The 17136-nt window shown below is 55.0% G+C and overlaps 1 protein-coding gene across 1 annotated transcript in view; it reads right to left on the bottom strand.

The window, feature by feature from the left end:
- Window positions 1–406: 406 nt before the first annotated feature.
- The window catches only part of LOC133363009 (septin-7-like), a 28529-nt gene continuing 11799 nt past the window's right edge, over window positions 407–17136 (bottom strand). The window contains exons 5-13 of the mRNA XM_061582014.1: window positions 16306–16440; window positions 15396–15513; window positions 14729–14821; window positions 13234–13330; window positions 7807–7858; window positions 3185–3310; window positions 2338–2476; window positions 1622–1770; window positions 407–1277 (exon numbers count right to left, since the gene is read on the bottom strand). Of these exons, the coding sequence (XP_061437998.1) occupies window positions 1238–1277; window positions 1622–1770; window positions 2338–2476; window positions 3185–3310; window positions 7807–7858; window positions 13234–13330; window positions 14729–14821; window positions 15396–15513; window positions 16306–16440 (949 nt within the window). The 3' untranslated portion in view covers window positions 407–1237. The remainder of the gene's footprint in view (window positions 1278–1621; window positions 1771–2337; window positions 2477–3184; window positions 3311–7806; window positions 7859–13233; window positions 13331–14728; window positions 14822–15395; window positions 15514–16305; window positions 16441–17136) is intronic.

Below are 17136 nucleotides of genomic sequence, written 5' to 3'. Positions count from 1 at the left end.
CACAGACTCGCACAGCAGAGACCCACAGACTCGACACAGCAGAGACCCACAGACACGCACAGCAGAGACCCACAGACTCACACAGCAGAGACCCACAGACTCACACAGCAGAGGACCACAGACTCACACACAGCAGACCCACAGACTCACACAGCAGAGGACCCACAGACTCACACAGCAGAGACCCACAGGACTCGCACAGCAGAGACCCACAGACTCGCACAGCAGAGACCCACAGACTCGCACAAGCCGAGACCCACAGACACGCCAGCAGAGACCCACAGACTCGCACAGCAGGACCCACAGACTCGCACAGCAGAGACCCACAGACTCACACAGAGACCCACAGACTCGACAGCAGAGACCCACAGACACACAGAGACCACAGACTCACACAGAGGACCCACAGACTCACACAGAGACCCACAGACTCGCACAGCAGAGACCCACAGACTCGCACAGCAGAGACCCACAGACTCGCACAGCAGAGACCCACAGACTCGCACAGCAGAGACCCACAGACTCGCACAGCAGAGACCCACAGACTCGCACAGCAGAGACCCACAGACTCGCACAGCAGAGACCCACAGACTCACACAGCAGAGACCCACAGACTCACACAGCAGAGACCCACAGACTCACACAGCAGAGACCCACAGACTCACACAGCAGAGACCCACAGACTCACACAGCAGAGACCCACAGACTCACACAGCAGAGACCCACAGACTCACACAGCAGAGACCTTCAGACTCGTACCGAGACCCACAGACTCACACAGCAGAGACCCACAGACTCACACACAGAGACCCACAGACTCACACAGAGACCCACAGACTCACACAGCAGAGACCTTCAGACTCGTACCGAGACCCACAGACTCACACACAGAGACCCACAGACTCACACACAGAGACCCACAGACTCACACAGAGACCCACAGACTCACACACAGAGACCCACAGACTCACACAGAGACCCATAGTTGCTCTTCCCCCGTACACTCCCGATTAGCACGGTTGGATGCATGCGGTGGTGCCAAAAAAGTTCACCGTGCACGCACGCACGTGCACGCACGCGCACGCACGTGCACGCACGCAGGTGATGAGAGGGACGAGGTGCAGGGTACTGAGTGAGGTTGAGGGGAGGGGTGGTGGGGGGTGGTGGCGACGATGAGCGGGACAGCGGCGGGGAGAGTCGAGCCGGGAGACGTCGCGGGGCGACCGTGCGGGGGAGTCTAGAAAATCTTGTTCTTCTTTTTGTTTCTCTCCAGAGTCCTGCGACACGCACCGAGAGAGAGAGAGAGACGGCACACACACAGAGGTTAGAGAAATGGCACACACACACACAGAGAGAGAGAGGGCACACACACACATACAGGGCACACACACACACACAGAGAGAGCGGGCACACACACACACACAGGGCACACACACACACACACAGAAAGAGAGGGGAGGAGAGAGGGAGGGAGGAGAGGGAGGGGAGGGAGTAAGAGAATGAAGAGGAAGAAGTTCCTTCCGTAGATGGCGATCTGGACAAGGCGCGACCAGTGCCCCCACCCCCCCCACCCCCCACCCACCCCCCCACCTTCCCCCCCACCCCCAGGGGCGTGTTTACCGCGTGCCCTCGGCCCGCTGCTGCTGCTCCAGCAGGTGCATCTGGCTCTCCCACGCCGCCTTCTCCTCCTCAAAGTGGCGGCGGCGGTCCTCCAGCTCGCGGCTCTGAGCCTCCATGTTCTTGCGCATCTGCTCGTGACGACGATGCAGCTGTGGTGGGGGGGTGGTGGGTGGGTGGGAGACGGTGGGGGGGTGGTGGTGGGGGCAGGGAGGAGGGGAGAGGTGGTGGGGAGGTGGTGAGTGGTGTTGGGGAGGTGGGAGGAGGGAGACGGTGGGGGGGTGGTGGTGGGGGCAGGGAGGGGGGGAGTGGTGGTGGGGGGGTGATGGTGGTTGGTGGTGTTGGGGGGGGTAGGAGGAGGGAGACGGTGGGGGAGTGGTGTGGTGGTGGGGGGGGAGGTTGAGACGACTGCAACTGCAACACAACCGTAACCGCAACGCAACCGATCATGACGCCCGTGCGTGTGTGTGCATGTATGCGCGTGTGCATGCGCATGTGTGTGTGCGTGTGCGTGTGTGTGCGTGTGTGTGTGCATGTGTGCGTGTGTGCATGTGTGTGTGTGCGCGCGTGCGTGTGTGTATGTATGTGCGTGTGTATGTGTGTGTGTGTGCGTGTGTGTACGTGCGTGCGTGTACATGTGTGTACGTGTGTGCGTGCGTGTGTGCGTGTCTGTGTATGCGTGTGTGTGTACATGTGTGCGTGTGTGTGCGTCCACTGACGTCGCCCTCCGAGTCCCTGAGCTTCTGCAGCTTCTCCTCGACCTTGAGCGCGAACACGTGCTCCATCTCGAGCTCCATCTTGCGCATCTTGTGCTCGTGAGCTCGCCGCTCCTCCTCCATCTGCTCCATGGGGCTCCGGCTGGCGCACGCGCGAGGAGGGCCGGGGCATCCGTGTCACTGTCAGCGTGTCACTGTGTGTGTGTGTCACTGTGTCACTGTCAGTGTGTCACTGTCAGTGTGTGTCACTGTCTGTGTGTCACTGTGTGTGTGTCACTGTCAGTGTGTGTCACTGTCAGTGTGTGTCACTGTCAGTGTGTCACTGTCAGTGTGTGTCACTGTCAGTGTGTGTCACTGTGTGTGTCACTGTCAGTGTGTGTCACTGTGTGTGTCACTGTCAGTGTGTGTCACTGTGTGTGTGTCACTGTCAGTATGTCACTGTCAGTATGTCACTGTCAGTGCGTCACTGTCAGTGCGTCACTGTGTGTGTGTCAGTGTGTCACTGTGTGTGTGTCACTGTCAGTGCGTCACTGTGTGTGTGTCACTGTCAGTGCGTCACTGTCAGTGTGTCACTGTGTAAGTGTGTCACTGTCAGTGTGTGTCACTGTCAGTGTGTCACTGTCAGTGTGTCACTGTCAGTGCGTCACTGTCAGTGCGTCACTGTCAGTGCGTCACTGTCAGTGCGTCACTGTGTGTGTGTCACTGTCAGTGCGTCACTGTGTGCGTGTCACTGTCAGTGTGTCACTGTCAGTGTATCACTGTCATCGTATCACTGTCAGTGTGTCACTGTCAGCGTGTCACTAACACTGTCACAACAGCACCCCCCCCCGTGCCCCCCAGTCCCCCTCACTTGGAGAGCTGTCCTCTGCCCTTGTTGTTGTCGGACGAGTTGCAGGCGACCGACGCCAACTGGCGGCTGCGGAAGTTCTCGTAGTGAACGTTGTTGGTGACGTCCTTCAGGTCCTGCATGTGGGTCCTGCTCACGGCAACCACCGTCACCACCGTCACCACCGTCACCGTAACCACCACCACCGTAACCACCACCACCGTTCACCACCACCACCAACGTCACCACCACCACCAACGTCACCACCACCAACGTCACCACCACCACCACCACCAACGTCACCACCACCACCACCGTCACCACCGCAGCCACCATCACCACCATAACCATCATAACCACAGCCATCACCATCATCGCCGCCATCACCACAGCCACTACTACAACGGCCAGCACCACCATCACCACGGTCGTGACAGCACAGCGAGTGAGAGTACAGTGTGACAGCGCACACACACACAGAGTGACACACACACAGAGTGACACACACAGAGTGACACACAACAACAACAACAACCGCCATTCGCCACTAAGTGGCGGTGACGTCACCACGATGCTTGTGCCAGGCCAAGTGCACCTTGAGGCCACGTGAAGTGTCGAAAGCCCGCTGGCAGGAGGTCACGGGGCAGACCCAGGTGCCACTGGTCGACTGACCGAGATGACCAAGATGACTGGCTGATGCACCACCTGTGCCCCCTACTGTGCCAACTTGCTGTGCTTTAGCCACCCGGCGCTCCGCTCGTTGTTGTGAGCGTCGCTCCTCCGCCCTCCGTTGTTGTTGGAGGGCGACTGCCTCCAACTGCCCAGTAGCGTCCTTCACGAGCCTCCTCCACTGAGGCCGATCTTGACACCGCTGGTACCAGTCATCGGCAAGTCCACTCAGCTCCACGTCCTCCTGTACCACATCACTCCATCTCTTCTCCAGCCCGTGCCGCGCCCGTCTAGCCCCCTCGATCCGGCCGAACAAAAGCTGTTTAGGCATGCGGTGGCTGGGCATGCGGGCTACATGACCCAGCCAACGCAGCCTTGCCTGCCGGAGGGGCTCACTGATGGGACTTTGCCCAGATCTTTCAAGGATTTGTGAGCTCCTCACACAATCCAGCCTGGTTAAACCCAGGATGGATCGTAGGCAGGCCAGCCTAAATGTTTCCAACCGGCGAAGATGCTCCACCAGGGGGGTCCACGTCTCGCAAGCGTAGAGAAGGGAGGGAATGACCGTGGCCGAGAAGACCTGAAGCTTCGTGCGGAGCGACAGACCAGGTAGCTTCCACACAGCGTTACGCAACCGATGAAAAGATATTGCCGCTCGACTGATTCGGAGTGAGACCTCTGCTGATAGACTGGAGCCGGTCATAAGCACACTGCCCAGGTATGGGAAACTCTCCACTCTCTCCACAACTGCCCCATCACCAATTGGGAGTTGTGGGGGTGGAGTGTCCGATGGTACAAAATACCCAGGCAGGTGCTTGGTTTTGGTGGGGCTGATGGTAAGGCCCCACCTCTTAGTGGCACGCTCCAGTCTCAGCAGCAGCGCCTCCAACTCCTCTTCTGAATGAGCAGCTATTACCAAATCATCGGCATACATAACGTGGTTGACCAATAGGGAGCCATCCCTTGATCGCACCCGGGCGTCGATCAGCCTCCCATTATATCTGTACCAAACGGAAATTCCCCCGGTACAGCTATTGAAGGCTTCACGAACTACGCGGTCAAAATAGATGTTAAATAATGTGGGAGCCAGAGGACATCCCTGTCGCACCCCAAGGTGTACAGGGAAAGGCTCCGACTCCCGGCCACGTAGTTTTACCCGGGCCCGCTCACCATCATGAAGGTCCTTAATGATCGTGAGCAGAGGGTCAGGGACTCCGAAAGCACGAAGAACAACCCAGAGTCCAGTCCTACTGATGGTATCATAGGCCTTGACCAGGTCAATAAAGCAGAGATGTAGGTCTTTTTGGAATTCCCTACACCTCTGCTGTAGCAGACGGACAGAAAATATGGCATCTGTGCAGGACCGCCCTTTCCTGAAACCGCATTGGGGCTCCGCAAGCCCCTCCTCAGCGTGCCTAGCAAGGCGATGTTGAATAATCCTTGCCAGGACCTTACCCGGCACACTGAGGAGTGAGATGCCCCTGTAGTTGTTACAGTCTGTGCGGTCCCCCTTCTTAAAGAGGGGGACCACCAGGGCATCCTTCCAGTCCTGCGGAACCCGTCCAGTGGTCCAGACTGTTGTTATGATGTCATATAGGGCAGTCTGTGCACAAACGCCACCCTCCCTCAGCATTTCGCTTGGGAGATCATCTCTGCCCGGTGCCTTCCCTGGTCTCAGGCTCCGGATCGCCCTCAGTACTTCCTCAACAGCTGGAACCTCAGCCAGCCACTCACAGGGGGTGACCTCTTCCAATATTTGAGGCACCGCAGCCTCAGCAGGGTTATCCCCACTTTGTGCCATGATGTTTTCCTGGCTGAGAGAATTTCCCTCCCCCAGGACCTCACAGAAATGCTCAGCAAATCTGCAAACCTGTTCCTGGGGGTCGGAGATTGGATCACCGTTTTTTCCTCTAATGATGGTAATAGGTGTGGCGCTGCAGGTTACTTTTTTGATGGAGTTAAATAGTGATTTGTGATCACGGGCCACTGAGGCAGACTCCATCTCCTCAGCAACCCGCGACCACCACCCATCCTTACAACGCCTTACGGCTCTCCGAACTTCCGAGCGAAGGCTGCGGTAAACCTCCTCATTCTCTGACGTGGGATGCTGTAGGCGATGAGAGTGGGCCTGTCGCTTTTTCTCAATTAACCTGAACACCTCCTCTGTCAGCCAGGGTTTCTGGGGAGGTCTGGACCGCGTACCCAAAGCAGCCATTGCAGCTGCATGAGTCACAGTCCTAAACCTCGCCCATTTACCCTCGACATCAGGTGGAGTGGGGGACGATGCCAACCCCAGCTGCAAGCGATGATGAAATTCTCGCTTGCAACTTTCATCAGCTAACTGAGACCAGGCCACTTTTGGTTGGAATGGGATCCTGGGTGTACACCCACCACCGGAGTGGAAGAAAGGCAGGCGCATCTTACAGATGACTAGTCGATGGTCAGAGGACAGATCAGCTCCACGGTAGGTCCTGGTGTCAAGGACATGGGTTCGCATCCGCTGGTCCGTCACTATGTAGTCCAGCAGATGTTCTTGCTTGGACCCGGCATGTATCCATGATGTTGTGTGGATGCGCCGATGCCGGAAGAGCGTGTTGGTAATTACAAGCCCATGGGCTGCACAAAAATCTAGCAGCCTCCTACCGTTATTATTGAGCTGATCTGGCCCATGCCTTCCAATCACTCCAGACCAGGTGTCAGCATCATGACCAACTCGGGCATTGAAGTCACCCAACAAGATGACTCTGTCCCGAGTGGCCACTTTAGCCAGCACCTGTGACAGGAGGTCATAGAAAGCGTCTGACTCATCGGCTTTGCTTGCATCCCTCCACGGATGTTCGTCTTCGGTGGGGGCATAAGTAACCACGACCACCACTCCTCGCCTCTGGTTGATGGGAAGGCGAGCCCAAAGTATCCTGGGGCTTACAGCTTCCCACACCTCACCGCCACGCTCCCACGCCCCCTTCATTATTTTGTTCAGAAGAAGAGCCACACCCTGTTGTTTGGCAGTCTCCTGCCCCGAGTAGAGGACTGTCCACCCCTCATGGTGGCAGGAGCCAGAACCGGTCCACCGGACCTCCTGAATGCCACAGAGATCCAGGCGGTACCGGTCCAGCTCCCGACAGAGGAGTGGCAGCCTCTCCTCCGCAGTGAGCGTTCGAACATTCCACGTGGCCATCCGCAATGGTTTTTTGTTGTTTCTGGAGGAGCCCCGAGGGTGAAAATTCAATCTCCTGGCTCCGCCAAATGGGGTTTGGCCAGGAGACGTCATAAAAGCCTGACCCCCCGGGGCCTCCGGCACAAGCTTATTTGTTACAGGTTTATGTTTAATTCGTGGTTTAGTGGTAATGAATTGAAGGTGGAGGGGTTACCAGCCCCTCACACCCGTCCAGAGCCCCCGTTTAGCCACTGTGGTGGTCACAGACGCCATGAGGGGAGAGGCCAATGGGCATTGGCCCTCCCCCCACAGCACTGCCCACGACAGTGTTGCCCGTCCGGCACCGCGAGGAGGTAGGAGTGACACACACACAGAGTGACACACACACAGCGCGACACACACACAGCGCGACACACACACAGCGCGACACACACACACAGCGCGACACACACACACACAGCGCGACACACACACACACAGCGCGACACACACACACACAGCGCGACACACACACACACAGCGCGACACACACACACACAGCGCGACACACACACACACACAGCGCGACACACACACACACACAGCGCGACACACACACACACACAGCGCGACACACACACACACACAGCGCTGACACACACACACAGCGTGACACACACACACAGCGTGACACACACACACAGCGTGACACACACACACAGCGTGACACACACACACAGCGTGACACACACACACAGCGTGACACACACACACAGCGTGACACACACACACAGCGCGACACACACAGCGCGACACACACACACACAGCGACAGCGCTCACCTGATGAGCATGTTGCGCAGCACGTTGAAGTCACAATGCTCGCCGTTTTCAACTGCACCACACAGAGCGGGGGGTGGGGGGGGGCAGAGAGGAACACAGCTTCAAGGCGTCGCTCACCAGCCTCACCAATCCGCTCACCACCGTCCACCCTCCTCACCACGCCCCACTCACCACCACTACCACCAGGGCCCACTCACCACCCCCCCACTCACCAACACTCACCACCACCAAGCCCACAGCCGCATGCCGAGACAAAGCCATGGCGAATTTACCGCACCACCGCCCAGCCACCAGCACCATAACCACCAAACCACCATAACCACCCCTACCATCTTAACAACTACAACCACCATAACACCACCACGACCACCATAACAACCACGACAAGCACCGTAACACCACCACGACCGCCATACCTACACCACTACCACCATAACCACCACTGCCACCATAACCACCGCTATCGTCATAACCACCACCACCGGCTGACAAAAGTTCCCCTCTACCAAGATCCCCCGTGTAGCCTGTAACAGACTGCTGGGGCAAGGGGCTGTTAGCAGCGAGTAGCAGCAGCAGCAGCAGCACCTAGGAAGGCTACCGGCACTGTGGCACACACGAGGGGGTGGGTGGCCAGCACCACGCCCGGCCGCCTTTGTCTCCCCAGTGGCGATGTTTACTACACGCCGCACCGAGTAACTCATTTGAGGCCGAGTCGACCTAGGGAAGGCCGGCTCGGGTAAAATCGCCGTCAGCGGTGTTGTCGGTGGCCGTGAGCGGGGAATCGAACTCGGTTCGTACGCTGGGGTTGGTAGCGTACCGCCGCAGCACGCTAACCGCTGCACCGCCGCTCCCCCGACGCCCGAGACCACGCACAGAGCCAATGTCTCCCTCCGCCACCCACCCACCCCACTAGTTGGGACAGGAGGGTAGCGGCGATATACCGCAATCACTGACAGGGCTCAGCTATTTTTTATTTTATCAGGTTTAAGGGCCCCGCTGAGTTGGCTGTGTGGTAGCTCTTCGTTCAGAAGCGATCTGGGCACCACGAATGGATAGCAGCCAGAGGTCGCAACCGGGTACCCGATACCCGTACCCTACCCGATACCCGGCTACCCTACCCGATACCCGGCTACCCTACCCGATACCCGGCTACCCGATACCCGGCTGGGTACGGGTACGGGTACCCGTTTGCGACCCTGGTGCGGCCGGGTACGGGTAGGCCGTGAGTCACTGGTGAGTCACCGTTTGTCACTCATTTCTCAACGTCTTGTCTCTTCTCACAATTCAAGTTACTAGAATCAACCCACCCGCGCCTGCAACATGGCTTCATCCCAGAGGTCGCAATCGGGTACCCGTACCCTACCCGATACCCGGCCGGGTACGGGTAGCCGGGTATCAGGTAGGTTACGGGTACCCGTTTGCGACCCTGGTGCGGCCGGGTACGGGTAAGGAATCAAAACCCGTTTGCGACCTCTGATAGCAGCTCAGAGTGCCTGCTAACATCATCATCATCGTCGTCGTCCCGTGAACATTCATAGCAGCAGCTAAATACTCCAAACGTATACAGACCCACGCTCATCAAGACCCATACTAAACTATTTTACTACCAAGCTCAGCCAGAGCTTTACCTGGTCAAATAAAAGCTTAGTTTTGGTATGGGTCTCAACGAGTGTGGGCCTGTGTACGTGGAGAGTATTCGACTGCGGCTACAAATCTCCACGTGATGATGGTGATGATGATATCAAGCGTTTCCCATTTGTGTTGGTCCAGGATGCTTCCTGAACAAAGCGCTACCACACAGAAGCTCAGTGTGGGAGGGGGGAACCGGCCTTGCACCCGGACAAAATAAAAAACTATTCGGTTCAAGGAGCGATGTGGGCACGATGTGGGCAGGGGAGGGGAGGGAGGCTGGGAGAGGTGTGGGGGGAGCAGGGGGGGGAGCAGGGGGGGGGAGCAGGGGGGGGGCGAGTGGGGGGGGGCAGGGGTGGGTTGGGTGTTTACCAATGACGCCCGCTGGTGTCCGGCCAAGCACAGCACGGAGAGGGGGAGGAGACACGCGCGCACACACACACGTTACATCGCGAGCGCGCACACACACACACACGTTACATCGCGAGCGCGCACACACACACACACACGTTACATCGCACACACACACGCACGCCCACACACACACACGCGTTACATCGCGAGCGCGCACACACACACGTTACATCGCGAGCGCGCACACACACACACGTTACATCGCGAGCGCGCACACACACACACACGTTACATCGCGAGCACACACACACACACACACGTTACATCGCGAGCGCGCACACACACACACACGTTACATCATGAGCACACACGAACACACACGCGCGCACACACACACACGCGTTACATCGCGAGCACACACACACGTTACATCGCGAGCGCGCACACACACACACACGTTACATCGCGAGCGCACACACGCGTTATATCGCGAGCGCGCACACACACACACACGTTACATCGCGAGCGCGCACACACACACACACGTTACATCATGAGCACACACGAACACACACACGCGCACACACACACGCGTTACATCGTGAGTGAACACAAACACACACGCGTTACATCATGAGCGAACACACACACACACACACGATACATCGCGAGCACACACACACACGTTACATCGTGAGCACACACACACACGTTACATCGTGAGCGCACACACACACGTTACATCGTGAGCGCACACACGCAAGTTAAATCATCGCAGCAGCCGCTTACTCCTCTTCCTCCTCCTCTGATTAAATCATCCCCTCCGACCCTCCCTCCTCATCCCTCCTCATCCCTCCCTCCCTCCTCATCCCTCCCTCCCTCCTCATCCCTCCCTCCTCATCCCCCATCCTTCCTCCCTCCCCATCATCATTCTCCCCTCTCCTCCCCCCACCTCATCCTCCCCATCAACCACCCCCTCCCCCCCCACAAACACAAACCACAAAAAAAAAATTCTCAAAACTATTTCGGGGCTTTGGCCAAACAGACCCACGTCTCTCGCACCGCCTCCTCCTGCTACAACGGCGTCTCCCCGCGCCGTGCGCGGTGACCTAGTAATCTCACGGCGGCGGTGCCGGATTATCCCGGTAGCAAAAGTAGCTCCACATGAAGCAGCTACGGGGCCCCTCGCTAAACGCTTTCGAGCCCTAAATTCCGTTTCGGTGATTCTGCACTTGCTCTATTGCTGTAGTACTATACCGCCGTCGACTCTTACGAACGACCGGGTGTCTAAGCTTAGCGATTTGTCGTGTCATCTGGCCGTATAGCGAATGGAAAAAATACAATTACTTTCCAGTGCAATTTCGATTTAAAGCTTTCGTGACTGCAGCAGGGATTCATCTTCTTGGTTCTTTCGGTAAAGTCATCACGTAGAAGGGAAATAATAAAATAATAATAATAAAACATTATAAAATACAATTCTCACGACGTTTCGGCCACAACGCAAGCAGCCGTCCTCAGGTGGAGAACAGGTCTGTCGAGAAGACAGCGTCTGAATGACACACCCCAGGCTTGGAGCGTCTATTTAAGCTGCTGGGTTGGAGGGGGAAGAGCGCCTTGACAAAATAATTTGCATATCAAGAGGAATTTAGCATATTTATGGGAAATGCAGATATGCGATTAGTACTACTTGTGAAATGCGTAACATGTTTGGCGGGGGGTTTAAACTCATTATGCCCGTGCATTAAATAGGGGAAGCTGTCATGGTGGCTATGACATGTTAACTACCTCGCCTGGTGTGCAGGAGGTCGTGGGTTCGATCCTGACCCCGACGCCTGCTGCTGTATATTTAAAGTTTGCGTCTTTCTCTCATCATCATCATCATCACAGTGGCTATGAGATGTTAACTACCTCGCCCGGTGTGCAGGAGCGCGTGGGTTCGATTCCAACCCCTGACAACTGCTGCTGTATATTTAAAGTTTGTTTCTTTCTCTCATCATCATCATCATCACGGTGACTAGGAGATGTTAACTACCTCGCCCGGTATACAGGAGGTCATGGGTTCGATCCCGACCCCGACGCCTGCTGCTGTATATTTGGAGTTTGCGTCTCTCTCTCTCTCTCTCCCACTCTCCGTGACGGCCGAGTGGATTTTTAAGCATTAGTTCGGGTCTCTGCGGGTCTCTGCGGGTCTCTGCGGGTCTCTGCGGGTCTCTGCGGGTCTCTGCGGGTCTCTGCGGGTCTCTGCGGGTCTCTGCGGGTCTCTGCGGGTCTCTGCGGGTCTCTGCGGGTCTCTGCGGGTCTCTGCGGGTCTCTGCGGGTCTCTGCGGGTCTCTGCGTTGTACTTCTATCCAGTCGCGATGGCCCAGGTCGCTTCTGAACAAAGAGCTACACTACATGGCAGCTTAGTTGGGGGCCTTATCTGGTCAAATAAACAAATAAAATATTTAAAAAACTTTCTTTTTTAAACACGATTTCATGAAATTTACTAAAAAGTAAAAAAAGAACTCCACGACGCCAGGAAGTGGCCCCGTAGCTTGCCACAACGTAAGGGACCGTGGGCAATAACAGCCAACGTCAGTTGACCGTGGACAATTAGACCCAAGCCGAAATATAACATGTAAAGAAGAATGTAAAAAATATGTATTTTTCATTTTTAATGATAGAATATAGTATTGTCATCAGTATGACATAAGTGTACCAAGTTTACAATATTTGAGGATACAACAACGGATTTGAAGCTTTCGTGACTGCAAGGATTCATACTCTTAGGTTTTTTCGGTAAAGTTACGTAGGTAAACAATTAAAATTGAAATTAATAATTTAAGTAAAATAAAAATCACGACGTTTCGGAGGCAACACAAGCTTCCGTCTTCAGGTGGAACCGTCACAGCACGATAGCTGTATCAAGTAAATGAGAAATTCCAAGAAAACAGTCCTTGTATATATACTGGTTGAGGGACAGAGAGAGTTAAATAAAAGCGCGTAAAAAAATGTTTATAGCTTTCGTGTCATAATTGGTTTTTTACCCTTCTATCTGGCAACAAAACTGACACTTTTTGCAAGGAGTCATGTTTGCATAGACCACAATACCTGCAGTCGTAATGCAAACAAAAAACATAACTCTGATAATGTGCACTGTCCTTGAAGTTGCTTGGTCCACACCCGAGACAGCTTTCCTTAGAGCAACTTCAAAGACAGTGCACATTATCAGAGTTATGTTTTTTGTTTGCATTATGACTGCAGGTATTGTGGTCTATGCAAACATGACTCCTTGTAAAATGTGTCAGTTTTGTTGCCAGATAGAAGGGTAAAAAACCAATAATCATATTTTTACTGGCAAATGAGGTTCCAATGATGTAAAAGCTTTCGTGTCATCGTGAGAGGGCGGAGTGGGGGGAGAGAGAGAGGAGTGGGGGGTGAGGTGGTGGAGGGGCGTGTTCTTACCCTCGGCCACGCCCCAGGGATATTGTCGCCCGCGAACTTTCTTGCCGTTGACGTCGATGAGCGTGTTGCTGCCCACGACCGCAAGTGGAATCCGCTCCTAGTGCACGCAGAGACAAAACATAACCACCACCACCATGTAGCCCAGAACAGCAGCAGGCATCGTCAGGGTCGGGATCGAACCCACGACCTCCTGCATGTCAGGCGAGGTAGTTAACATCTCATAGCCACCGTGGTGATGATGAGAGAGACACGCAGACTCCAAATATACAACAGCAGGCATCGTCAGGGTCAGGATCGAACCCACGACCTCCTGAATATCAGGCGAGGTAGTCAACATCTCCTAGCCACCGTGGTGATGATGATGATGATGAGAGAGATGCAAACTCCAAATATACAGCAGCAGGCGACAGGGTCACGGGATCGAACCCACGACATACCAGGCGAGGTAGTTAACATCTGCTAGCCACCATGGTGATGATGAAGATGAGAGAGAGATAAAGACGCAAACTCCAAATATACAACAGCAGGCATCGTCAGGGTCATGATTGAAACCACGACCTCCTGCATGTCAGGCGAGGTAGTTAACATCTCATAGCCACCGTGGTGATGATGAGAGAGAGACGCAGACTCCAAATATACAACAGCAGGCGTCGTCAGGGGTCAGTATCGAACCCACAACCTCCTGCATACCAGGCGAGGTAGTTCACATCTCCTAGCCACCGCAAACACCAAACCACGAGGGTCATGAGGGGTGATGGGGGGGCTGGAGGTGGAGGTGATTTGACCATACGTCACCACGCTGGGTCAGTGCCCTTGGTGGCGTGGGGAGCAGTAGCAGCGTGGCGGTTAGCGCTACGCTACGAACCCGGCTACTGCCCGCTCACGGCCAACGCCATCAGTGATAGCGATCATCCGAACCGGTCCTGGGCCTCGCCCTAGGTTGACTCAGCCTCAAATCGAGCACCTACTGCAGTGTGCAAATTCATCGCCACTGGGGAGACAAAGGCGGTCGGACATGGTGGCTGGCCACCCACCCCCTCGTGTGTCACAGTGCCGGCCTTCACAGGTGCTACTCTCCCTAACAGCACTCGCCTCAAATGAGTACCTGGTGTGGTGCGTAGTCAACGTGTGTGCGTGTCAGAGGTCGCAAACGGGTTTTGATTCCTTACCCGTACCCATACCCGGCCGCACCAGGGTCGCAAACGGGTACCCTACCCGTACCCAGCCAGGTACGGGTAGGGTACCTGGCTGGGTACGGGTAGGGTGAGTGACAAACGGTGACTCACCAGTGACTCGCGGCCTACCCGTACCCGTACCCGGCCGCACCAGGGTCGCAAACGGTAGCCGGGTATGGGGTAGGGTATGGGTATCGGGTACCCGGTTGCGACCTCTGGTGTGTGTGTGTAGAGCGCGCGTCACATTAAACGTCGCCAGCCACGGTCGACGATTAAAACACGCGTGGACGACAACAACGAAGCCATCGTGAGCCCCGAACCTTGATCTTCTTGGCCATCTTGTTCTCCTCCTCGTCCTCCGTGTCGGGGAAGTCGTAGATCTTGATTTTGTTTTCCGCGATTTCCTTCATGATCTGGAGGACGACACGGTATGACACACGGCAGGGACCCATAGACTACTCGCACGGCAGAGACCCATAGACTCATCACACAGCAGAGAGCCATAGACTCATCACACAGCAGAGACCCATAGACTCATCACACAGCAGAGACCCATAGACTCATCACACAGCAGAGAGCCATAGACTCATCACACAGCAGAGAGCCATAGACTCATCACACGGCAGAGACCCATAGACTCATCACACAGCAGACAGCCATAGACTCATCACACAGCAGAGACCCATAGACTCATCACACAGCAGAGACCCACAGACTCATCACACGGCAGAGACCCATAGACTCATCACACAGCAGAGACCCACAGACTCATCACACAGCAGAGAGCCATAGACTCATCACACAGCAGAGACCCATAGACTCATCACACAGCAGAGAGCCGTAGACTCATCACACGGCAGAGACCCATAGACTCATCACACAGCAGAGACCCATAAACTTATCACACAGCAGAGACCCACAGACTCATCACACAGCAAAGAGCCAGAGACTACTCACAGGACCCAAACAACGCCGTTTTCAAGGCACCTGCTTCTTGAAGTTCTTGCACTCGTCCGGGGTGAGCGTGTCGGCCTTGGAGATGAGGGGGATGATGTTGACCTTCTCGTGCAGCCGCTTCATGAACTCAATGTCCAGAGGCTTTAGCCTGCCACCGCGAGCATTGCCGCCATGCAAAATATATCCATTATTGCGCCCACACCCCCCCAAAAATACAAAAGTAATTTTTTATACTTTTTGCATTGTGTACAGTCTGGAAGCTGCCCGCATGCCAAATTTCAAGTTTGTTGCATGTTGGGAAGTATGCTAAACATTTCAAACGGACACACATTCACATATTTCTCTTTTAAATATATAGATATTATTGATTCTAGATTTGAAGCTTTCATGACTGCAAGGATTCATATTCTTAAGTTTTTTCGGTAAAGTCACGTAGCATGCTTCAGCCGCACCGAACCTCACAAAAATAATATTCAGGGCCGCCTTTGTCTCTCCCCCAGTAGTGATGTTTACACACCGCACCAGGTACTCATTTGAGGCTGAGTCGACCTAGGGGAGGCCCAAGACCGGTTCAGATAATCGTCACTGGTGTTGGCCGTGAGCGGGAATCGAACTCGGGTGGCCGGGTTCGTAGCGCAGCGCGCTAACCACTACACTACCACTCCCCACACACACTATCACATACACACACAATCACACCCTCACACACACAGCCACACTATCAAACACACACACACACAATCACACAGCCACACACAGAGCCACACTATCAAACAGCCACACAATCACACTCACACACACACACACAATCACACAGCCACACGCTATCACATACACACACACAGCCACACAGCCACACCCACACGCACCACCACCGCCGCACCTTCTCAGGGTCACTCACCCTTCCTACGGCCCCCCACCAACCCCCCCGGCCACTCACCCGTGGCCCGAGGGAGCGATGAAGTAGAGGCAGCAGTGCACGCGAGTGTCCGGCAGCTGCCGCCGGTTTACGCGCGACTCCGCGTTCAGAAAGTCCTCAAACTTGCTGTCGATGAAGTCAATGACGGGCTGCCAGCTACGCTCACACACACACAGCAGTAGCAGCAGCAGCAGCAGAGGGGGTGACAGTGATGAGGAGGAGTTGGGAGGGGTGGGGGGATGAGGGGTGGTGGGCTCTCCCTCACCGGGTCACGCACCTGGTGACCCGGGTTCGATTCCCACTCACGGCCAACACCGGTGACGATTATCCGAACCGGTTCTGGGCCTCCCCTAGGTCGACTCGGCCTCAAATGAGTACCTGGTGCGGTGTGTAAACATCGCCACTGGGGAGACAAAGGCGGTTGGGCGTAATCAACCAGTCTACGCGTTAATTGTGTGTTGACCGACTCTCTGTGTTGCATTACATTACATTTCGAAATTTTGCTAGGTTATTTAATTCAGCGTGCCACTCATTGACATGCTAATTTCTCTAACCCCTCCCTCTCACTCCGCCCCCTCTCTCTATTTAAGGCCTCGACACAGAGACGTGGTTTCTCTGTGTGCCTATGTACGTCTCTCTCTCTCTATGTATCTCTGTGATATCTCTCTCTGCTTATATGTCTGTCTACATGTCTCTGGTTCTGTGTTTTATCTCTCTCTGAAATTTAGCATTCTCAGGAAGAACGTAATCAACCAGGTAGGGTGTTGACTGTTATGTTATCCGACTCTCTGTTGTATTACATTACATTTCTAAGTATACTAGATTTGTGTTTCTATTTCATTTATACCTGAC

This window comes from Lethenteron reissneri, unplaced genomic scaffold (assembly GCF_015708825.2).
Source record: "Lethenteron reissneri isolate LAM-NWPU_2019-01 unplaced genomic scaffold, ASM1570882v1 scaffold_1639, whole genome shotgun sequence".
Lineage (NCBI taxonomy): Eukaryota > Metazoa > Chordata > Hyperoartia > Petromyzontiformes > Petromyzontidae > Lethenteron > Lethenteron reissneri.
The sequence above is the reverse complement of the archived record's forward strand: the minus strand, read 5'-3'. Positions and strand labels throughout refer to the sequence as shown.